This window comes from Tamandua tetradactyla, chromosome 6, assembly GCF_023851605.1.
Source record: "Tamandua tetradactyla isolate mTamTet1 chromosome 6, mTamTet1.pri, whole genome shotgun sequence".
Classification (NCBI taxonomy): Eukaryota; Metazoa; Chordata; class Mammalia; order Pilosa; family Myrmecophagidae; genus Tamandua; species Tamandua tetradactyla.
The window spans coordinates 80,362,290-80,388,038 of NC_135332.1; the positions used below are offsets into that span (position 1 = coordinate 80,362,290).

Sequence of the window (25,749 nt, forward strand, 5' to 3'; positions counted from 1 at the left end):
CAGGAGAGTCCAGGACATTTTTTTCCCCATTAGGTAAAAGCAGGAGCTGAAGTTTAAAAAGCAAAAAACTGGAAGCTATAAATCCCCAGGAAAAGAGAGCTTGATATTAGCAACATCTGTCACCATGTTTTAGGTCCAGGGTCTCGCCCTTTACAATGAAATTTTCCTGGAGGATCGTTTTAGCACAGGTAACCTCATAGAGACTTAGAAGGAGAACTTTGCTCTCCATCTTTGGTTCCGAAAGGCTCCACACAAGAGCATTTGCTTCTGGATCCGCTGTCATTCTTGGTCAAGTCCAGGTACCTCAGGCTTTGGTTGTTGAGGCACATGGCTTCCATGGCCTGGCTGCAGATGGTCATGAGCAGGCACCCTTCCGGTCTGCAGGGTAGACAGTCAGCAGAAAGCAGCTACACCCCACAGCCACAGAAAGCCAAGACACTGTACCCTGACGGGAACTAGGACTTTCACCTCAAATGTTTCACACACCTACGATGATCATCCCATTGGGTGCTAGCAGTGTCTATCAAGAACAGGCTATGAGATCCCTAATTCCAAAAAATGATGAGAGGGTTTGCAATACAACTGTCCTGACCTCAAATGTAGGCCCCATGCAGCAGGATCAGCTTTCATCATCCTTCAGGCTATAAAGCCCAAGGTCTAGACTTCTCAGTCTCTTATTTTTATAAAGAGCAGAGGCCATATCCTGACAGTAAGCAGAGGTCAGAGCAAACTTCCTCAGCCTGCGAAGAAACACATGTAAAGAAACACCAACCAACAGACCTTTAAGTTTTACCTCTTTCCCACCTCTTTTTATATTACAGCTTTATCAATATATAATCCACATATTATATAATTCACTCAAAGTGTACAAATCAATGTTTTTTTAATTTTAAAATATTTTAAATACCACAAAACACCAAACAAATGCAAACATTCTTATTGTGATCATTCTGTTCTACATATATAATCAGTAATTCACAGTATCATCACATAGTTGCATATTCATCATCATGCCATTTCTTGGAACATTTGCATCTATTCAGAAAAAGAAATAAAACAAAAACAGAAAAAGAAAACAAATTTTACATACCATACTCCTTACCCCTCCCTTTCATTGATCACTAACATTTCAAACTAAATTTATTTTAACATTTGTTCCCCATATATTTATTTTTATTCCCTATGTTCTACTTGTCTGTTGATATGGTAGATAAAATTTTAACATTTGTTCCCCATATATTTATTTTTATTCCCTATGTTCTACTTGTCTGTTGATATGGTAGATAAAAGGAGCATCAGACACAAGGTTTTCACAGTCACAGGGTCACATTGTGAAAGCTATATCATTGTTCAATCATCATCAAGAAACATGGCTACTGGAACACAGCTCTACATTTTCAGGCAGTTCCCTCCAGCCTCTCCATTACATCTTGGATGGCAAGGTGATATCTACTTAATGCGTAAGAATAACCTCCAGGATAACCTCTCGACTCTGGAATCTCACAGCCATTGACACTTTGTCTCATTTCACTCTTCCCCCTTTTGGTCGAGAAGGTTTTCTCAACCCCTTGATGCTGGGTCTCAGCTCATTCTAGAGTTTTTCTCAATCCCTTGATGCTGAGTCTCAGCTCATTCTAGGATTTCTGTCCCTCATTGTCAGGAAGGTCCACACCCCTGGGAGTCATGTCCCATGTAGACATGGAGAGGGTGGTGAGATTGCTTATTGTGTTGGCTGGAGAAAGGCGCCACATCTGAGCAACAAAAGAGGTTTTCTTGGGGGTGACTCTTAGGCCTAATTTTAAGTAGGCTTGACTTATCCTTGTGGGGTTAAGTTTCATATGAACAACCCCCCAGACTGGGGGCTCAGCCTATAGCTTTGGTTGTCCATACTGCTTGTGAGAATATCAAGAATTCAACTTGGGGAAGTTGAATTTTCCCCCTTTCTCACCATTCCCCTAAAGGGGACTTAAATCAGTGGTTTTTAATATATTTACAGGGTTGTGCAACCATCACCACAATTCTAGAACATTTCATCGGTCTCAAAAGAAATTTTGTACACTTAGCCATTATTCTCCAACTTCTACCCTCGGCTTCTGACAACCACTAAGCTACTTTCTGTCTCTACAGATTAGTGATTCTGGGATTTCCATATTAACCAATTGTACTATATGGGGTCTTTTGTGACTGGCTTCCTTCTCAATGTTTTAAAGTTTTGAAGGTTCATCCTGTTGAGTTATGACTCAGCACTTCATTCCATTTTATGGTTGAATAATATTCCACTGGACAAATATACATATTTTATTTATCCATTCATCAGTTGTCTGACAGGGGTTGTTTCCACCTTTTCCCTATTATGAATGTGTTCCTGTAAACATTCGTGTACAAGTTTTTGTGTACACATATATTATCATTTTTCTTGGGCATGCAGCCTAGGAGTAGATTGCTTAGTTCATATGGTAACTATGTTCTGCTTTTTGAGGAGCTGCCAGACTATTTTCCAAAGTAACTGCACCATTCCTGCTTCTTTTTGGGAAGCTAAAAGTGTCAGTGATTCAGGTATTTTGTGTCACTTCATGCATTTAAAAAATATTTATTGAAATCAGTTATGTTTCAGGTATTGAATTAGGTGATGAGAATTCACACGAATTGCCTCCCCTCTCACAGCTCATATTTTAATATGAGACAAAAAAAATAAAGATGTAAATAAGGTAGTTATGGGCTCAGTTGTGCACTGGTTAACCAGCTCTCTGAAACAGACAAGGAGCCCTGATTCGTAGTGATTACCAATTGCTGTGGTGTAAACACTCTCACCATGGCTGATTTTAGGCCACCAAAATGAGATCAATGGATTGGTTGGGAAGAGACTCACACAATTGGTTCTCAAGGGCTCCAGCATACCACTGATTGTGATAAACATTTAGCAGGAAATGAACACAGCAATAAGATGGAATGTATGCTGGAAGGGGTGAGTGAGTTTGGACTGCTTTAAATGGAATGGCCAGGGAAGGCTTTTCTGAGGGTGAGCCCAAGACAGGGTGCAAGAACTTAACAAAGAGAGGGCAACAACAAGGGACCTAAAGTCACCACCTCCTGCAGATTTAAATATCACTTAAATAACATCTATTTAGATATACTGCCTATTCCCCAAAGCACCCTGAAGTTTCTCTATGGAAGCACTTATTGCATTATATCATGCTTGCCAGTTCATTTACCTATCTATATCCTACATCTCCAAGTGAATGCTTCCCAGATTTGTGGCTCCCTAATGAGAGAAACTAATAGGCTAGCACATCAAAATCTTTGCAAAATGAAATATATTTTAAAAAATTGGGGTGCATCCTAAGTAGTAAGGGTATTTTTCATGGAACTCTTATTTCAGTTACACACAATACATTGTCCAGTGTGTGGTAGTCAAGGTGTTGACACAAATATTGTGATTCTCTCTTTCCAAGAACATTTTTTCAGACTCTTGAATTAGGCTGTGATCATGCTACTTGCTTTTTCTAATAAAATGTGTCTGGGAGCTTAGAGTCAGTATGGGATTTACCATTCTCTTTTCCTAAGCTGTGGGCAGAAATATTCCAGACAGTGGCTGCTCTATTACCCTTGGTCCCAGAAGAAGAATAATGTCACAGGCATGTAGCAGGAGAGTGTAGGCATGGAAAGAAGAGTTTGTTATTGTAGCAAAACCTACCCTGATCCTGACTATTACATTGTGTTTTAATATGAAGTTTGACCAACTCTGCTCTAGACCACTGGTTCTTCACCGAGAATGATTTTGCCCCAAGGGAACATTTGACAACATCTGGAGACATTTGTAATTGTCACCACTAGGAGATCCTACTGGCATCTAGTTGTTTAATGGCAGGGGTGCTTGGAGAGGCTAGAGTTTCTCATCTTTACACTGTGGACATTTTGGGTTGTATAATTCTTTGCTGTGAGGAACCATCCTGTGCATTATAGGATGTTCAGTAGCATTCCTGGCTTCTTCCCACTAGATGCCACTAGCACCCTCCCCCCAAGTTATGGCCACGAAAAGTATCTACAGATATTTCCAAATGTCTCCTGGGAAGCAAACTCACTCCTGCTTCAAAACTATTGCTCTAGATTCTAAATTACCTTGGGGTAAGGGACTGGTCTGTCTTAATCCTTTTCATACCCTAAAGACCTACACAGGGCCTGACATGTGGTAGACACTGAAAAAAGTCAAGGTATAGAATAATTTCCCCTGAAAGGAATTTCAATGCACTGGGCTAGAAAAACATGGTAATACACTACTGAGCTTTTTTCAACTGAGGGACAGTGTGCAGCTGAGATAGGATGAGCAGAAGGGGAGAAGAAGGTAATAATTAGGCAAAGAGGCAATCAGAAGTCACTGAGAAATCATGCAGATTCTATAGTACAGTGAACATCTGGACTTATTTGCAGGCACTATCTAGCATCTACCACCTTCATACTTTTGTGGAATCCCACATTGTTTAAGTCTTGTATGGAGGCAGGACAGGCACCTTTCCCCTCGAATGTCAAAGGGGACAGAGCTTCCCTCCTGCTATCCCTACACCTGGGGCATAGGCACATGACCTAGATGCACTCACCTGGAAACTGAGAGTTTCTTTCTTTTTTTTGTAAAGCTATGACATCATGAAAGGAGGATAACATCATCTAACCATTGAATTCTGCTAGATGTTTGTGGAATGACCTGGGAAAATTCCTTAGTTCTTGCCCTCTTTCTAACTTTCCTCCAGTTTCTGAGTCTGTGAGCTCCTTCTATCCACAAAATATCTTCTCTGGCTCTCTCTCTCTTTTTGCCTGACCTACTTACATTTGGTTTCTGCTTTTTGCAATAGAAACCCTGATTGACGCTTTGGTTGGGATCATTTATAGAAGTGCCACACAGCTCGTCTTCTTAGTCATAGTGACACAAGACCCTGTGTATATATACGTTACTACAATAACGTGTGTTTTTTTTTTTAAAGCACCATGACATTTAACCACAGGTCCATTTTTTGAAACTACTGGTTGACATCACCATAAGCACCATGGACATTTCTGGGTCCCCTCTCCATTGTTATTGTTTTGAGAGTCCTGCATCCATTTCCCTTTTCTAATGTCCCCCCTGATTTTCTTTCATTGAATGACCTTTTCTCCACAAATGTGATGTAAAGTTTTCTAGAATCAGGGGCTTTTCCTTCTGGTAGATATGAAGTCACTATAGAACTTCATAAGGACCTCCTTCCCTAGAAGGTAAATTGTGGCTCCTTCTTATTGGCCTCTAAAGCTCTCTTGATTCATGCTTACCTATAAGCCCACTTCTCCAGTTTCTGCACGATGCCTTAACCCCTAAGACAAGACAGGAAATTCCCCTTTATGTAGACTTGACTCAGTTTATTACTTTTCATCAAAGAACTGTTACTGATATGGCAGGTGAAATTATATAGACAATCATTATACCTGTATTGACAGGTCTATGTACTTATCTTTGAACTTGTCACATTGAAGTGAAAGATGAAAATAGAACAAAGCTGCATTCAGCATGTTGACTGCTATGATGTTTGCATTCCCCCTTCCCTTCTTCATAACATATGCCCAGTTTTGTTCAGAAAACCCCATTTCTCATAAGGCCCACATGGCTCAGAAGAAGCTGACTCTGTCCGCAGTGGCTGATCTGACTGATATAAGCATGACTGCATCTCCCAAGCCTTGGATTTGTTCATAAATGGGCATATAACCTTTTATGCTAATGAGACCCGAAATGAAGTCTGTGCGTGCTTTTGGAAAAGTTCTTTCTTATTCATCTAGGACCTATGAATATTGCTGTGGGTAGATTAAGTCCTAGGATGGCTTAAGATGTTGTTATTAAATTTTTTCCGAGGATGAACTGTGCATGAGAAAAAGATGGCTGAGCCAAGATGACCTCAGTGTCCAATCAAGAAGACTGTTTACCTCTAAATTTCTGGTTTTATGAGCCAACAAATTTCTTTATTGTTTAAGACGGTTTAAGTTGATTATCTGTTAATAATAGATGAAAGCATCTTGACACCTAAGGGAAATCATTTAAAGAATTCATGATGTAGTAGAAAAAATATTAAACAGGATATCATTTTTATTCTTGTCTATACTGCTGAGCTATTAACATGACCCGCTTCCTAAAGTAGCAAACTAGGTCATATTAACTCATTCTGGCCTCAAAGGCAGAGGCATACCACTCACTCAGAATATCTAGGACTTATGGGAACACTTTAGATCAGAGGTTCGTAGAGTCTCCGTAATTTTTTCATGTCACAATAGTTCCTCTTTGGATTTTGCATTGTACTTACTCTCACGACAACAACTGCTGAAAATCCAACTTTGTAAAGATATAACAATATCAAAAGGAATGTAGTGCGCTCTAATATGGAAACTAAACTACCCAGAGCTGGTAGTTTTCATGGTGCTGAACAGATTTCATCATCCCTTAAATTTAAATTATCCTGTAGTGCCCCTGTAAATTCACTCCTTGTTGCCTTGGCACACAGTTTGACATTTCTGCCATTACACAACGCGTCTCTGAAACTTAAATAATAACAACCCTCTTCTTTACTATACTTTCCTCTAACATCAGCACAATGCCTAATGTGTAGTAGGCATTGCATACACGAATATGTAACAGGTTCTCTCAATCATTCTATTCTGTTCAAGGAGATTTCAAGAAGAAAATATTTTGAAACTTACACCAGTCTCTGTAGAGGACACTTTGAGTGTTTTAAGGCTTCCCAAAGGGATGAAGCATCCCTTCATCCTTCAATGAATTTTCTGCCAAGTTTAGATGGGTCAGCGTCTTATTACTTCTGAGATAAGAGAAAAGAGTTTTTACGAGAAGACTTTGTGAGGTCTCAATTCTCCAACCTGTTGGAGGATAACACTCAGATGATGCAATTGTAGTCATTCTCATGACTGGGTTTTCCAAATTTTCATTTGGGCTCTCCTTCTGAATGTAAAAGCTTTATTGTACCTCTGTTATTATCTCTTAGGGTTTCCAGGTTTTAGAGGAAAGGGTAGTGTCTTTGATGTGAGCAAGGTAGGACAATGGAATTGGGGATCAGGTAAAGAATTATATAGAGGGCTTAAGCTAGAGAAGGAATAGGTCAGCAAGACCAAAGAATACATAACAATGTGGAATATGACTTAGGTTAGAAAAATAATTCCAAAAGTTAAAAAAAAAGAAAGATGGGTTAAATACGTGAGCAGGCAATATACTTGAGAGAAACCCAAATGAACGGTAACGTTATGAAAAATATGTCCATTAGTAATTAAAGAAACGCAGATTAAAACAAGATAACATTTCATATTCAACAGAATGGTGAGACAGTAACAAAAATACTGACAGTAACAAGAGTTGAATGAGTATTTGGAGTGATTGCACATTTCAAACACACTGCTAATGGGACTACAAATTGGTGCAAACACTCTGGGAATACACTTGGCGAAACTGAAGACAAATATTCTCCATGGTCAAACAATTCTATTCTTATAATTAGTGTAGAGCTGACAACTAGAAGAAGCCTGAGCCTTAATTGAGGGTAGGAAGGATAAATACTGTGGTTAAATAAGATTGCATATTTATGCAATATATTATCATTCAGAAGTGAAAAGGAATTATCTACAGAAGCAATTATATATAGATGAGCACTAAAATGTTAGTCCAGAAAAGAGCACATAGAAGGTGATGCCTTTCATGTAACATTCAAAGCAACACAGAACTATGTGATGCTCTGTGTAAGGATAAATAAGAGCAAGGGATTTGATGAACCCTATTCAAGATAGCTTTCCTGGGGGATGGACTGATGCAATCAGTGAGGAGGGAAAACAGTACTGGTGAGATTCTATTTCATAAACTGGCTGATGGGTGCATAGGGCTCATTATAAGTTTACATTCCAGGATATCTGTTATACATGTGTATGTTTTATACAGGCTATATTTAATTATACACACATACTTTGTTGAAACTTTCTTTGACATAGCTAAATGATTATATGCATCAGAAGACTTATGTTTGTCCATATATATATATCCCCCATTACTCCTTTCCTCCCAGGAGCCTTACATCTTCCAAATGCATGAACACCACAACCAACAAAGGAGACGTACGATAGCTTCTTCAGTTGACATTCTGTCTGCTGCAAGGCCATTGATCATCCAGGGAACTTATCCTCAGCAAAAGAGGTTTCAGGTGTGAGTTGTCCTTGAGAGCCCAGGCAATATTGCAACAATGTTCAGGGATGACTGGGAAGTCTTCCAGCCTGTGGAAGACAAACACAACCACACACCCACAGCCTCACATTCTTCTTCTTCACAGAAGATCATTCTGGGGTTATTTTCATCTTCCCCAGCCAGTAAATCTGCATCAGGTTCAGCATCTTATCCCCAAATTATCAGTTTGGAGCTATGACCTACTGAATGGGTTACCAATTGGGTCCTATGTCCCAGGGACACTATGCAGCCTTTAAAATACAACTCCTTATTTAATTTATTCATCCAATGACCCTAGGGTGTATTTAATGATCTAGTTTTTAGATGGAGAACTGTAGAATCAGTAATGCTAATTAACCTTTCCTAAGTTGCACAGCTGCCATCATGTCAAACTAGGTTTCAATATGAAATTTGTTTGCTTATGAAGACCTTTAGAAAACCATGCTGTACCAGCTCCTGGTTCTGTAAAATAAAAGCAATAATGGGCAGAGAATACGCAAGATTTATTCAGCTCAGATGGATATAAAGGGGTACAGTTGGCAACTGGTCACAAGCAGAGAGGCCATACAGATTTACTTGAGGGAATAGAACTGATTGAGTGGGGGCTCGTCAGTCATATGTTGGTTTAATTTTGGGGTAAAAGAATCCCTGATGTGCAGTGTTCAGTGATTTCTATAGTATAAATACTCTTGCTGGGGCTGATCTCAAGCTGCCAACGTGATGTCACTGAACATGGAGGTGGGAAGAGATGTGCAGTAGCACATCATTATCTAGTATTTCTACCATATAGTCATAATAAACAAAATAACCTCAAGAATCCTGATTAGGGGTTGGCAATCTATGGCCCATGGAACAAATCTTGTCTTCTACCTGCTTTTGTACAGTCCATGAGCTAGGAATAGTTAAAAATTTCTTTTAAATGGTTGAAAACAATCGAAAAAATATGACATGAAATTTTAATTTCAATGCCCATAGGTAACATTTTATAGGAACATAACCACACCCATTCATTTATAGAATGTCTAGGGCTGTTTTAGGGCTTCAATGGCAGAGTCGAGTAGTTGTAATAGAGACTTCATAGTCTGCAGAGCTGAAGATATTCACTAGTTGGCCCTTTTACAGAAAACGTTTGGTGACTCCAGGCATCAATAATAGCAAAATGTAGAAAAATAATTGGGAAAGGTTGAGTTTCATTACCTTTGTTTTTAATATAATCTATTGCATGGTAAATTTATATGAGCTCATTTCCTGCTGCTTATACCTTCTGCAAGTCCATCAATGTTCGAGGACCCTTGCTGTGCAATACAGGCTAAGAACTGAGGGCATGACTCAGCTCAGCTTCCCTAGTTGTTGCCCTTGTGAAAGTCACTTAAACTCTCTGAGCCTCAGTTTCCAGGTCCACAGGAAAGAGCACCTGGTATCTTCTCCTTAGGATGGTAGTGAGAATTATTATAGATGGTGCATGAAAAATGCTTGCTATATAGTAGGCACTCAGTACATGGTAGCTAATAATAACTGTTATAGTAATAGGAGACAGATGGGCTAAGGAACTGGACACAGAGTGGGTGACATCCTCTGGGCTGTTTCAAGGAAGAGACTAGTGATTCATATGATGAATTATTGGGTTTCTGGGACTTAAAATCCTAAAGAGATGAAATATGGTGCAGTGGCTAAGAGAACTGATTCTGGAGCTAGATCATCTGGTTTAAATCTAGATTCTATTACATACTAGTTGTGTAACTTGTGCTCCAGTTTTTTCATCTGTGAGATGGGAGTACCTGCTTTGTAGAATGGTTGCATGGATGCACAAATCACCAAAGGCAACTAAGAATGTGGTGAGCACTGCCTAAGTTTTTGCTGCTGAAAATAATGTTTCAGTGAAATGCTTGTACATTCCTCTGGATATCTGTATATGGATTTGTCTAGGATGAATTTTAAAAAGTGGAAGTTGGTGTCAAGGCATGCAAGCATTTTTCTTTTATTATAACCTATCAAATTACAATATAAAAGTCTGTCTCATCTTCCTTCCTCAATGCAAATCTTATTTCCAATTCAGCTCCGACATTTACTCTTTGGAGAAACTTTCCACCTACAGGGACCTACTCATGTGACTTATCACAGAAGCACGGTTTGGTCATGGAGAAGATGGAATGGAGAACATTCTCCCAAGTGTATTTGCTGCAAGAGCTTAGAAACATTATGTAACTTCCATGGTTCTCATTTTCTTCCTCCATAAAATCATCATGATAGTACCTACCTCAAACCACATGAAGTGCATCTAGCAGACGTGAGGAGGCCTGAGAGTAATGACTATTATAAAGCATGTATTCTGTTTTGGGTACTGTTCTAAGAGCTTTGCATATATGACTTCATTTGATCTTTCCATAATTATGATCATTTTACAGATGGGTACACTGAGGCACAGCAGGGTAAGGTGTCAGAAATCCAACCATCCATTATATGAACCACTCATTTAAGGACAAAGAGCTGGTAACTGGCGGGACTTTCTGACTCGAGTCCATGACTCACACACCACGCCCTCATCACTCATCGTTGCTACCATACTCTCAACCCACTAATGTCCTTCTAGACCTCCCATCGCAGGTTGGACATGGTACATGAGTAGAGAGAGAATGAAGAAGCTGATGGGAAACAGACTATTCCTGTTTTTTAAAATTTTTTTTTATTGCACAGTATAACATATGTACAAAACAAAGAAATAAAAAAGCAATAGTTTTCAAAGCATTCTTCAACAAGTAGTTACAGGACAGATCCCAGAGTTTGTCATGGGCTACCATACACTTCTCTCATATTTTTCCTTCTAGCTTCTCCAGAATGTAGGAAGCTAGAAGGCTTAAATAATTTTTTTATCATCACAATTGACTTTTTTCCTTCTTTTTTGGTGACAAATAACATGTATACAAAAAAGCAAAACATTTCAAAGCACAGCAACACAATTAGTTGTAGAACATATTTCAGAGTTTGACATAGGTTACAATTCCACAATTTTAGGTTTTTACTTCTAGCTGCTCTAAAATACTGGAGATTAAAAGAGATATCAATTTAATGATTCAGAATTCATATTCATTTGTTAAGTCCTATCTTCTGTGTATAACTCTACCATCACCTTTGATCTTTCCATACCTCTCATTCGGGTTGTTTGGGCTATGGCAATTCTAAATTTTTGATAGTGGAAGGGAGTGTCACTAATATGGGGTAGGGAGATGGAACTATCTGACGTTCTGAAGCTGGGCCCTCTATGTTTCAGGATTTATCTGGACCAGGGACCCATCTGGAGGTTGTAGGTTTCTGAAAAGTTACTCTAGTGCCTGGAACCCTTGTGGAATATTATATATTGCACTAGGTGTTCTTTAGGATTGGCTGGAATGGTCCTAGTTGGGGGTTGGCAGGTTATGACAGGTAGCAAGGTCTACCTGAAGCTTGGGTAAGAGCAGCCTTCAGAGTAGCCTCTTGACTCTATTTGAACTCTCTCTGCCACTGATACTTTATTATACTTCTTTCCCACCTTTTGATCAGGATGGAATTGTTGTTCCCACAGTGCCAGGGCTGGATTCATCCCTGGAAGTCATCTCACACATCACCAGGGGGACTTTCACTCTTGGATGTCATGTCCCACATAGCGAGGAGAGCAGTAATTTCACTTGCAGAATTGGGTTTAGCGAGAGAGAGAGGCCACATCTGAGCAACAAAAGAGGTCCTCCAGAAGTAACTCTTAGGCATTCTTATAGGTAGTCTAAGCTTCTCTGCTACCTACATAAGCTTCACAAGAGTAAGCCTCATATCAAAGGCATGGCCTACTGATTTGTGTGTCCCTAAAGCTTGACACAGTATCAGGGGATTCCCTGGTGGTAAGGTTTAATAGTTCCTTTTTCTCCCATCCCTCAAGGGACTTTGCCAATACATTTTTTTTAATTTTTAATTTTTTACCAATACTTTTTGATTATCTACTTAATATACTCTAGGATGTATCCAGGCATTACAGGATTAAAGGACCTCTTTCTTATTCTGGGCTCCCTGTGTTTCAGTTGTTAAAATGAGGTCTACAGATAGGTTAAGTTAGATTATGCACTGCAGAAAATTTCAGTTCCAAACTAATTAAACCTCTCTTCCTTTGGTCTCAAAGAGTATGTGTGGTTCTAAAATATAGACACTGTCTTCCTTACCTTTGTGTTCTGAATTACTTTAGCCCCAACCTGATTGGCCTCATTCTTATCTCTAAATGTCAGGTTATATATATATAACCTATATATATAAGGATATATATATATATATATATATGAAACAGCCTCTTGCAATATAGAAATAATAATCACTACTCTGGACTTCATGTGTCTGCTCAAAAAGCTTGCAGTCTAGGCCCCTGTTTTCTTATAAGCATTTTCTAAAGGTGACCATACCATTCGTGTTCTTTTGTTTCTGGGTTATTTTGTCTCACCAAATGTCCCACATGTTCATTCACACCGTTGCATGTCTCACAACTGTGCTCCTTTTTGTAGCAGCACAACCTTCGTTCACGAATATACAACCTCATTCACCAATCTTCTTCTCAGTCAGTGCATCCTTCAGCCATCTGCATTCATCAGCCATCATGTAGAGGGCCCAAAGTCCACAGTCCATCACCATTCTCAATTTTAGATAATTTCATTGTTCCCAAGAGAAAGATAACCAATAAACACACCCTCGCCAAATGGGAAATCTAAACTTTCTCTTAACTCTTGTCCCTCCCCCATTATTTACCTTTGCTGTGGTAGTGCTGATATTTTCCTTTTAAACATAATCCATAGCATGCAATACCAGTTTTCCCCCTGTACGCTGGATTTATACACTGTTTGTACACAACTCATATCTTTGAAGTAATTCTTGCAAGAACTAATTTATATCTCTATTGTTAATCAGTGGGACACGTAGATCTATTCAACCCCTTTCAATCTTGTTCATTTTCAATATGGTAATATTACTTACAGACCTACTAGAGAATCACCTTCACTCCTATCTATTCCCTTACATTGGAGTTCAACCTCGTTAGCTAACAGTTCACCCATGTCTAGGTTTTATGTATTTCTAAGTCCCCTATATTCTGTATTATAAGACTGATTATACCTTTATGCTTGTCATAAAACTGGAATTATACAGCATCTATACTTTTGTGTCTCACTTATTTCACTCAGTATTATGTCCTCAAGGCTCATCCATCTTGTCATGTGCTTTGGGATATCATTTCCTCTTACTGCTGTATAATATTCCATCATATATATAAACCACATTTTGTTGATCCACTCATCTGTTGATGGGCATCTGGATTATTTCCATCTTTTGGTGATTGTGAATAATGCTGCTGTGAACATCGGTGTGCAAATATCTGTTTGTGTCAGTGCTTACAGCTCTACTGGGTATATACCAAGTAGTGCTATTGCTGGGTTAAAGGGCAACTTGATATTTAGTTTCCTAAGGAACTGCCAAACAGTCTTTCACAGTGGCTGCACCATCATACATTTCCACCAGCAGTGCATAAGTGTCCCAGTTTCTCTACATACTCTCCAACATTTATAGCTTCCTGTTTGTTTAATAGCAGCCATTTTTATAGGTGTGAGGTGATATCTCATTGTCTCGATCTGGATTTCCCTTATAGCCAGTGAAAATGAGCATCTCTTCATGTATTTTGACCCATCTGTATTTGCTCTTCAGAAAAATGCCTATTCATATCTTTAGCCCATTTTATAATTGGGTTTTTTGTTCTTTTGTTATTGAGCTGTATGATTTCTTTCTTTTTGCAGAAAATCAAACCTTTGTCTGATATGTGATTTCCAAATATTTTCTCCCATTGAGTTGACTGCCTCTTTGACTTTTTGACAAAGTCTTTTGAGGTGCAGAAGCATTTGATTTTGAGGAGTTTCTATTTATCTATTTTTTCTTTTGTTGCTTCTGCTTTGGTGTAAAGTTTGGGAGATACCTCCTATTACTAGGTCTTGAAGATATTTCCCTACATTTTCTTCTAGAAGGTTTATGGTGCTAGTTCTTCTATTTAAGTGTTTGATCCACTTAGAGTGAATTTTTGTGTAGGGTGTAAGATAGGGGTCCTCCTTCATCTATTGGCTGTTGATATCCAGTTCTCCCATACCCAATTATTAAAAAGACGATTTTGTCCCAGTTCAGAGGATTTGGGGGCCTTGTCAAAAACCAGCTGACCATAGATTTGGTGGTCTATTTCTGCACTCTCAATTTGATTCCATTTGTCACTGCTTCTGTCTTTGTGCCAGTACCATGCTGTTTTAACCACCGTGACTTTATAACAGGTTTTAAAGTCAGGGAGTGTTAATCCTCCCACTTCGTTCTTCCTTTTTTTAGGTTGCTTTTAGCTATTCTGGGTCTCTTTTCCTTCCAGATGAATTTGGTAGTTAGCTTTTCCAAATCTTTAAAGTAGGCTGTTGGAATTTTGATTAGTACTCTGCTGAATCTGTACATCAATTTTGGGGATAATTGGCATCTTAGCTACATTTAACCTTCCTATCCATGAGCAGGGAATGTGTTTTCACCTATTTAGATCTCCTTTGATTTCTTGTAGCATGTTATGTAGTTTTCTGTGCATAAATCCTTTACAGCCCTAGTTAAGTTCATTCCTAAATATTTGATTCTTTTAGTTCCTATTTTGAATGGATGTTTTTCCTCAACTGACTCCTCAGCTAGCTCATTGCTTGTGTATAGAAATGTTACACATTTTTGCACATTAATTTTATATCCTGCCATCCTGCTGAATTTGTTTATTAGCTCAAGTAACTTTGCTGTAGGTTTCTCAGGATCTTCCAAGTATAGTATCATGTCATCTGCAAATAATGAGAGTTTTACCTCTTCCTTTCCAATTTGGATGCCTTTTATTTCTTTGCCATGCCTAAGAATAGGCAGGACAAAGATTGCTTTGACTGCTCTAGCTAAAACTTGTAGCACAATGTTGAATAATAGTTGTGGCAATGGGCATCCTTGTCTTGTACCTGATCTTAGGGGGAAGGCTTTCAGTCTCTCTCCATTGAGTGCAATACTGGCTATCAGTTTTTCATATATTCTCTTTATCTTATCGAAGTAGTTACCTTTGATTCCTATCTTTTGAGATGTTTTTATCAGAAAAGGATGCTGAATTTTGTCGAGTGCTTTTTCATTATCAATTGAGATGATCATATGACTTTTCCCTTCCAATTTGTTAATGTGCTGTATTGCATTAATTGATTTTCTTGCGTTGAACCATCCTTGCATTCCTGGCATAAACCCCACCTGGTCATGGTGTATAAATCTTTTAACAAGCTATTGGATTCGATTTGCTAATATTTTATTGAGATTTTTTGCATCTATGTTCATTAGGGAGACTGGCCTGTAGTTTTCCTTTTTTATAGCATTTTTACATGGTTTTGGTATTAAAATGACACTAGCTTCATAAAATGAGTTAGGTAGAATTCCTTTTTCCTCAATTTTGTTGAAAAGTTTGAGTAGGATTGGTCTTAGGTCTTTCTGGAATGTTTGATAAAATTCCCCTGTGAAGCCATCTGGCTCTGGACTTTTCTCTGTAGGAAGATTTTTGATGACTGATTGAATTTCTTTACTTGTGATTGGTTTGTTGAGATCTAATTCTTCCTGAGTTAGTGTAACTTGTTTGTGTGTCTGCAGGAATTTGTCCATTTCATCTAAGTTGTCTAATTTGTTGGCATAGAGTTGTTCATAGTATACTCTTATGATTTCTTTTCTTTCTTCACAGTCTGTGATAATGTACCCCTTCTCCTTTCTGATTTTGTTTATTTTCATCCTCTCTCTTTTTTTTCTTTGTCAGTCTTGCTAGTGGCCCATCAATTTTATTGATTTTCTCAAAGAACCAACTTCTGGTTTTATTGATTCTTTCTATTGTTCTTTTGTTCTCCCATTCATTTATCTCTGCTTTAATCTTTGTTATTTCTCCTCTCCCATTTGCTTTGAGTTAGTTTGCTCTTCTTTCCCAAGTTCCTCCAGGTTTGCTGTTAAGTCCCTAAGTTTTTCTCTTTCTTGTTTTTTTCATATAAGCATTTAGGGCAATAAATTTCCCTCTCAGCACATCCTTTGCCACATCTCATAAGTTCTGATAAGTTGTATTCTCATTTTCAGTTATCTCCAGATAGCTACTGATTTTTCTAGCAATTTGTTCTTTGACCAACTGGTTGTTTAAGAGTGTGTTATTTAATCTCCATGTATTGTGAATGTTCTTGTTCTTTGGTGGTTATTGAGATCCAGCTTCATCACATTGTGATCAGAGAAAGTGCTTTGAATAATTTCAGTGTCTTAAATTTATAAACACCTCTTTTGTGCCCCAGCATATGATCTATCCTGGATCTATCCTCTAGAATGTTCCATACTAGAGAAGAATATATAACCTTGTGCTTTGGGGTACAATGACCTATATATGTCTGTTAGGTCTAATTCACTTATCAAGTTATTTAACTTCTCTATTTCCTTGTTGATCTTCTGTCTGGTTGTTCTCTCTATAGAGAGAGTGGTGTATTGAAGTCTCCTACTATTATTGTTGAAATATCTATCACTCCCTTCAGTTTTGCCAATGTCTGTCTCATGTGCATTGGAGCTCCTTGATTGGGAGCATAAACATTTATGATTGTTATATATTCTTGGTGAATTGACCCTTTAATTAGTATATAGTGTCCTTTTTTGTCTCTCATGATGTCTTTACATTTAAAGTCTATTTTGTCAGATATTAGCATAGCTACTCCTGCTTTCTTTTAGTTACATCTTGCGTGGAAAATCTTTTTCCAACTGTTCACTTTCAATCTATTTGTATCCTTGTGTCTAAGATGAGTCTCTTGTAAGTACCATGTACCTGGATTATGTTTCTTAATCCATCCTGGCAATCTGTATCTTTTAATTGGTAAATTTAATCCATTAACATTCAAAGTTATTACTGAAAAGGCATTTCTCGAATCCTCCATCTTATCTTTTTAATTTTATTTGTCAGATCTATATATCCTTTTACCTCTTTCTCTTTGTATTAGTTAAATTTCCCTTTGTGGTATGCTTCAATTCTGTGCCCTCCTCCAGACCTCCCTCTCCTGTCTTTTTTTTTCAGCCTGCAAAACTCCTTTTAGTATTTCCTGTAGGGCCAGTCTCTTGTTGAAAATTTCTTTCAGGACTTCTTTGTCTGTGAAAACTTTAATCTCTCCCTCAATTTTGAAGGACAATTAGGCTGGTATAGAACTCTTGCCCAGAAGTCTTTATCTTTCAGGATCTTAAATATATCATACCACTGCCTTCTCACCTCCAGGGTGCTAGTTGAGTAGCCTGAACTCAGTCTTATTTGGTTTCCTTTGTATGTAGTAGGTTGTTTTTCTCTTGCTGCTTTTAGGATTTCCTGCTTCTCTTCAACATTTGACAGACTGATTAGTGTGTACCTTGGGGAAGGCCTCTTTGGATTTATTCTGTTTGGAGTTTGATGGGCTTCTGTGACTTGTATATTGATGTACTTTATGAGGGTTGGGATGTTTTCCCCCATTATATCCTCAACTACTTTTCCTAGCCCTTTACTCCTCTCTTCTCCTTCTGGGACACCAATGATTCCTTTATTTAAGCTTTGTTTTGTCTATCATTTCCCTGAGATCCATTTCAATTTTTTTCCTTTTTTTTTTTTTTGCCATTTGCTGTTTTGAGTCTTCAAAGTCAGTTATTCTGTTCCCTATATCACTTATTCTTTCTTCTGTTTCTTTAGGTCTGGTGTTGTGTGTCTCTAGTATGGTTTTTATTTAGTGAACAGGGTCTTTAATCTCTGTGATTTCCAATATTTTTCTATTTATTCTTTCAAATTCCACTTTATGCTCTTCTGCTGTCTTCTTGATCTCCTCCTTTATATTATTTGCCACACCACTTATTTTATTAAGTAGAGTTGTATGAATATCTTCAATTAGTTGTTCCAATGTCTGTGTCTCCTCTGGTGTTTTAATTTGGTCATTAGGCAGGCCTATATCTGTTTGCATTGTGATATGCGTAGTGATCTGCTGCTGTGTTCATGGCATGTAAATATCTTGGTTGATTTATTTTGGGAGTTGATTTCTTTCAGTAGTCTAAGGCCTTGTATTTGTGGGATGGTTGTACAGCAGGGAGCAGGGCATGGGGTGGAGCACTCAGTAGGGTGATTTGTTTCGGGGTAGGTATGGGTCCAGGTTGGGGATGTTACATTGATGCTTGTGAACGTGGGCCCCTAGTGGCCAGGGAGGATGTAGCTGTTCGGCTGCACTGGTCTGGGGGGCATAACCCTGGTGTGTGCTGGCCTAAGGCACAGGGCCCTTTGTGTGCATGTGTAGAGCTGTGGCATTAGGTGGGGGCACCTGGAGTATGGGGAATGGGAGTGGGTGACAGGCTTCATGTGTGTGGGGTGAATTGTGGGTCCTGGGACTGCTTTGGTGAGGGTAGCGTGCCCAAGGAATGTGGCCTGTGTTACTTTCTAGTCCCCAGCTCCCATCTGTGCACTCTCACGGGCTCCGCACCTCTGCCCCAGGCTTCAGCTTTCAGCCTCTCAGTTCCTCGGTCTCTGCAACCAGGGCCACCTTATGTGGTGCAGAAGGCTCTCCCATGGCAGCTGCACTCCTGAATCACTGCCTCAGTCGCCCTCCCGTCCCTTCTCTAACTTATCTGTGGAACACGGCTGAGCTCTACCTACCTCACAGTAATTTTTGTACTTTACATTGAGGATGTTTAGTGCCACAGAAAGAACCTTCACAAACACAGGCTTGAAAACTATGTTCATCACGGCCCAGGTTCCCAAATCTTCATTTGTCCAGAATACAGAATAGAAGTCTTGCCAGCAGAGGAAGAACCTAACATTAGGTCTTCCAGTTTAAGGAAATGGTAAACAAGGAAAATGGCTCATTGGGAGAGTTAAATTTAAGAAGACCTACTAGAAAGAGCAGGGCTGGTGTTCCCTGCCCTGGCCAGAGTCACAGAGCTCTTTGTGACTCTGAGGGTCTCCCTCCATAGAAAAAGGCCCCAAGAAGCCATCACAAGACTTCTCATTTCATTCCAGAAAGATTCATGGCCTTCAGTAAGGGCACCTATATTTTCCCAGGAACTCAAATAAGAGTTTTTAATCACTTGGGATTTTGTTTGGGAAAGAGGTTGAATTATATATATATTTTATGCTGGTAACATATATGTAACACAAAACTTCCCATTTTAACCATTTTTAAGTGTACACTTTAGGGGTATTAATTGCATTCACAATGTTGTACTACCAATACCAAGATTTTTTCAAAACCCCAAACAGAAATTCTGTACCTATTAATAATTCCCCATTACTCTACTTCTGGCTCCTAGTAATCTTAAATCTACTTTCTGCCTCTATGAATTTGTTTATTTTAGATACTTTGTATAAGTAGAATTATAATATTTATCTTTTTGAGTCTGTCTTATTTCACTCAACATTGTGATTTCAAGATTTTCCATGTTGTAGCATGTATCAGAACTGCATTACTTTTACAGCTGAATAATATTCTATTGTATGTTTCTACCACATTCTGTTTATCCAGTCTTCTGTCCATGGCCTCTGGATTTGTTTCCCTCATTAAGTCTTGCATCATACATCCTTACTCTGCAAATATAAAATGTTTATTTTAAAAAGCCCTATTTAGGATCAGAGCATGGGAGAAAGAAATATTTTTGGTACAGCATGGCAGCAAAGGAAATTCCAGAGCAAGACCAGCATAGAATGTAGTTTGGCTCTGGAAGAACCTTCTGTTTCATCCCTCCACAGACTGTCCTCTTCAGAAAGGCCAACCAGGAGGCATGCATGAGGATTTTTCTTGCAGCATAAATAAAGGGCTGGAAACAAGCCACATATATATTTAGGGGGAAATGTTTTAATAATATACATTATATCTATTTTAGGAAGAATTCCTCATTGAAGAAGACTGAGTAATATATAAATATTAAGAGATTTCTAAGACACGATGTGAAAAATGCTATTTTCACTTTATAATATATTTATCCTTTTTTCTTTAAAATAAAATCCCATAAAATAAAACCCTATATTTATACAGACATCTATAAATGAAAATACATAGGAATACTACACCAAGGCCCTCCCGGAACTTCCATGCAAGTTATTAATGGAATAAACAACATGAAAGAAATTTGTTGTCTCTAACGGGTTCTCCTAAACTTTGGCCTTCACATTTTTCAGTTTCAAATCAAGACATTGTGATTAGACCTTGGAGGTCTTTGTTGGGAAGACCGATATGAAACACCTACTAGAGCATCAAGCTCTTGGTGTCCATTATTCCCCCACGTAAAAGTTGTTCAGGGGCTGGAGGATCAACCATGGCACATTGTAGAGCAGACTGAAGTTGTGTATGTAAGTCAGGACCAGACATGGACAAACCTTGTCCTGTGTTAGTTAATATCTGAGTAAATGAAAATCAGTACATCTATGAAGTGCTAAGATTCCTTAGAGAACAATTTGGTGAGATCTATGTGGTAGAGTTGAAGATGCAATACGTGTAGCCTGTGATCCAGCAATTCCTCTCTAAGAATGTGCCCTAGAGCAGGGTTGGCAAACTTTTCCTACAATGGACCAGATGGCTTTGGTGGCCAGAGGCTTTGTGATGACTTAATTCTGTCATTCTAGCATGAAAGCATAAAAAATATGTAAACAATCAAGCATGGCTGTATTCCAATAAAAACCTATTCACAAAATAAGCAGCAAGCTGTGTTTGACCTGAGCTGTCATTTGCTGAACCCTGCTTCAGAGAGACTCACATGAAACTAAGGAGACCTGAACATTTTTGGGGTGATAATGAAGAAAGGAACATAACCTAAATGCCACTAACAGTCAAAGAGGCCAGCTTTTAGTAATCTCATCATACATTAGACTAGTAGATGGTGTGTGAAAAGAACAGGAGAGCTACACACTGATATGCCTAAGATGCATGCAATCTCTTATGGGAGAACATGAGTCTGGAAGAGGTTGTGACTTTTTAAAGAGGAACTGTCACAGAATGGGGAAAACTTTAATTACACATCTGAAAGGATGATGCCCCCCAACCTGGGAAATCAGTCTAATTGTCCACCTCATTTAACTCAATCATAGCTATTGGGATCAAATTTCAGCCAGTTTCAATTGGCTGCATGATCTTGGAAAAGTTACATCATCTATTTGATCATCAATGCATTGCACATCAAGCAGTGACATTAAGAGAAATAATTCATGTAAAGCAAATACTTGCCACCATGCCTAATACCTGGCATGTGCTAAATAAAATTCATCCTATATGAAACCATATAAAAAACAAGTAGTCAGTGAATTCTGCCACTTCTTATGAGACACAAAAAGAAAAATATCCACCATATTTGACAAAATGAAGATCTTCCAAAGATGTTCAATTGTGAAGTGGGGATAAGAATTCCATTAAAGATAATCGCTTATATTTGTTGAGTACTAACTGCAGGGCCTGGACTTGTTCAGTGTACATATTAGCATTCTCCAGGGAAATAGACTGACCGAACAGGACATGCATTATATAGTTATAATATATAATATAATGAAATTTATTATAGAAATTGGCTCAAATGACTATGGGGATTGTCTGAGTTCTGCAAGCTAGGCCAAAGTTTGGGAACTCTGGTGACAGTTTCAGTGAACTCTCCAGGAGAAGCTGGATGCCTGAAGAGGAGATGGAAATCCTTCTGTGTTGCTTCCTGTTGAAAAGGAGCTCGAAGGATATTAAGGAATGATGAGAAAGAAAGAAAGGAGAAGGAGAGAAAGAAAGACACAGATGGGCTCAGGGGGTCTGAAACATGAGTTTACTTCAGACAGACTTCAGACAACTTTATTCTTAACCAGATCCTGGTTATATACCACAGGATGACAATAGGCATGCATGCATTTCCTGAGGGAACAAAGTTCTTATCTTTCAGTGTTCTTCCTTCGTGCCTAAGATAACCATTTGGGGTAAACAAACATTCTCTTCCTCCTAGACTGTCTTACATAAATCAGATAACATAAAGCAGCTTACTGCTGCCGCCACCCTAATGCCATCTACTCCCAAGTAGTTCTGCAGGTTTTATGTTAATCCTATCTCCTACACTTCTGACTGCTGAAATCCTCAGTTCTCCCTTTAAGGCCCTCAACTGATTGGATAAGGAGACTCCTGCCTTTGCTGAAGGTCACCTCCTTTGTTGATTACAGATGTAATCAGCTATAGCTTCAATCAACTGGCTAATGATGTAAATCCACCAAATACCCTCACAGTAATGGTCAGTCCAGAGTTGACTAGACCACACAACTGGACACCATAACCTGGCCAAGTTGAGACTTGAACATGACCATCACAGAGTATACCACATTTTTGTCTCATTTTATCTCCAACACATGAGGTATGTGGTTTTTTTAGATTGCCATTTTATTGATGATCAAACAGTGACCAAAAATGTTAGGAAACTGAAGACAGTTAGTGACTTGAAGAGCAGGAGAACTCAAGTTCTTAGTCATGGCACCAGAAAGCCCTCTCATATTAGAGTAGGGGATAAGGAAGATTACAGTGAATAGAATTAATGATTTCATGTTGCTTGTAAGAAAGGAAGGAGGGAGATGTAAGAATAACATGTTGGGGAGGTGTAGTTGTAAATTATTTCTTCCCATGATTAATGATGGAAGAGATGTTTTTACACTCAAGACTGACCCCTATTCCCTCCCCCATGCTCCAGAATCTGTGCTATCCAATATGGTAGCCGCTAGTCAAATATGGCTATTTGAATTTAAATTTGAATTAATTAAAATAAAATATTGAGTGCTTCAGTCACATTAGCTACATTTCAAGTACTCAATAAAAGTGGCTCCTGTATTGAATGTGCGGATATAACACACTTTCATTATCACAGAAAACTTTTGGACAACACTTCCCAAGAGACTAAATTGCTTATGGCACACATAAGTAGGGGTTGTAGATGAAGCAAAGTCCATATATATGTGTGGGAGGAAAGGGCATGTAGCATAGAGATGAGGAGGGTGAGCAACTTGTCATGGCTTGCCTAGGGTTGTCCCAGATTTAGCACTGAATATCTCACATCCCAGGAAGCCTCTCAGTCCTGGCTTTAAAACTGAAATTCCTATGTCTGAAAAACCTCCTCAGTCCCAGGCAAATTGGGACTGTTGCCCACTGTAGATAAGTACTTGTGTGTGGTAGGATTGTAAATGGTGCAGCCCAAACTGTGGAAAACAGTTTAGCAGTTCCTCAGAAAGTTAAACCTAGAATTACCGTATGACCCAGTAGTCCTAGTTCTGGGTAGAGTCCTAAAAGAATTGACAGCAGCAATGTGAAAAGATTCTTACATGCTAATTTCATAGCAGCATTATTCACAGTAGCTAAAAAATGGAAGCAACCCAAGTGTCCATCAATGGAGGAATGAATAAGCAAAATGTGGTCCATATATACAGTGGAATATTTGGCCGCAAAATGGAATGAAGTTTTGATATATGCTATAATAGGATGAATCTCAAAGATATAATTTTGAGTAAAATAACACAGACAAAAGGATAAATATTGTATGATCTCATTGATATGAAAAGCAAATTCACAGAAAGAGAAACTAGATTACAGGTTACCAGGGCTGGGGGTGGTGTGATGAAGTTAGTTAATGGATGACACTGATGGTATCCCAATACTGTGGTTACAACGAATGCCATGGAGCTGTATTCTTGAAAGTGGTTAAAATCGGAAATTTTTATTGCATATATTTTGCCACAATAAAAGTAAAAATAGAAACAAACAAACAAACCCAGAAAGATTGTGCAAACGAGACCTTGGAGGAGATCAGAAAGGTCTGGAAACTTATGGGCCTGGTCCTTAAGGAAAGGGGACAGAAGCCAAACACCACAGACTACGTAGGCAAGGCCCCTGGATAGGGTTTACTGCCAAGGAAGAGATTAAGGCACTCACCTATGGGAAGGTAAGGAATCCATGTGGAACTTCTGCCCTTTGATACTCAGTGTCATCTCCTGCAAATGCTGGCAGTGCCTAAGGCAGAAAGCAGAGACTTGCATGTCTGTCTTCTTTCAAATCCTCAAAGTAGCTTTACAATAATCTTTCAGGACCTGACGCACAAATGCCTCCTCCTGGATTTCATGCAGACAGTAGAATAACTGTGGGACCCCCAAGCACAGAGGAATGGATTCCATTCATGTACTAGGGCTACGGCATTCAACAACTTCTTATTATTACCCAAGGACAGCTTGCATCCAAATGTCTGCTCTACCGCCAAAGCATGCATGCCATTTAAAAGGCCAAAAATGAAAAGCCCCATCCCAGCAAGGATAGTTATTGCTTCCTTCAGGATTTGCTATTAGTTGCTTGATATCTCCATGGTCCAAAGACTGAAGACTCTGGAATCTTTGTGGGAAGCAGAGAATGTACAAGGCAGCAGAAAATTCCTGGAAACTCATGTGGGCAAAGGTATAATGGTCTTTATTGTCTTCAACCCTTTGAAGAGTATTCATGCTGAGAAAAATAGCAGTGCCAGCTTCATCCAACTTGGACTGCTCAAGGTCTTCCTTATTGAACACCCATCTTTTGTCCCACATGGCCTTTGCAGCCAAATGACACAGAGCATTCAGTTGTTCTTGGATGGTCTGCAAGCCAGGGTTTCCAGCTCTGGTTGGGAACAAGCTAGAAAGATACTAGATGAACACAGCTGTGGAATTTGGACACATCTGTGTGAGATTTGCTCCTCTTTCTATCAGCTGTTTCAGACAAGAGCAGACTATCCAGCAAACCATGGAGGTCCAGCACATGGAGAAGAGTAACCTGTCTCCCATTACCAAATGCAAGACTTTACCCACCTCACTGCTTCTTCTGAGATATGTATTGAAATACTTGTTTGTTTCATCTATAGTAAATTTCCTAAGTGTCACAGGAAAGGGGAATTTCAGCAAGTGTTTAAGTTTCTCTGAAGATGTAAACCTCATCACGGTCAATAGTGTTGTTTCAGGAAGCATTCTTTTGCACAGCAAACTGCCCAGAAGAATGGACCCAGGCAACTTCTGGCTCCAATTTTCACTCAGTTCAGCTTGCCTTTCTTCAAGGGTGAATGTAAGTTCCTCACAGCCATCAAAGAGGAGCAGAATATGATCTGGTTTGGACATAATTTTTGAGAGCGAAGCCCGAGATCCAGGCCACTTTTTCACAACTAGCTCAGAGAAGCTCTGCTCAGCTACCTGGCTCACTTCTTGGCAGTGGAAATAGAAAGCATACCAGAACTTGTAGGAGTAGAACTTATTTTCTGCCCATGCCAACATCACCTTTTTGGCTAGGGTTGTTTTTCCAATCCTGGTATCTCCCTTCAGGATCAGACTTGAGCTATTTTCACCAAGGTCTTTTGGGAAGGAATAAAAATGGTATGCATTTCTTGTGTCTGTGTACCTCTTGGTAAAAGAAATCCACGTGGCTCTCAGGCCAGGTAGCCTTGCTCCATGGGGAGAAATACTTATCCAT

General features: G+C 39.0%; 1 protein-coding gene across 1 annotated transcript; it reads right to left on the minus strand.

Annotated features, from left to right (window-relative positions):
* Positions 1–194: 194 nt before the first annotated feature.
* On the minus strand, positions 195–25,749 carry LOC143685678 (NACHT, LRR and PYD domains-containing protein 8-like). The gene is given in 5 exon segments (XM_077162973.1): positions 195–378; positions 24,199–24,427; positions 24,430–24,571; positions 24,573–25,626; positions 25,628–25,749. Coding segments are annotated over 5 exon segments (1,731 nt in total).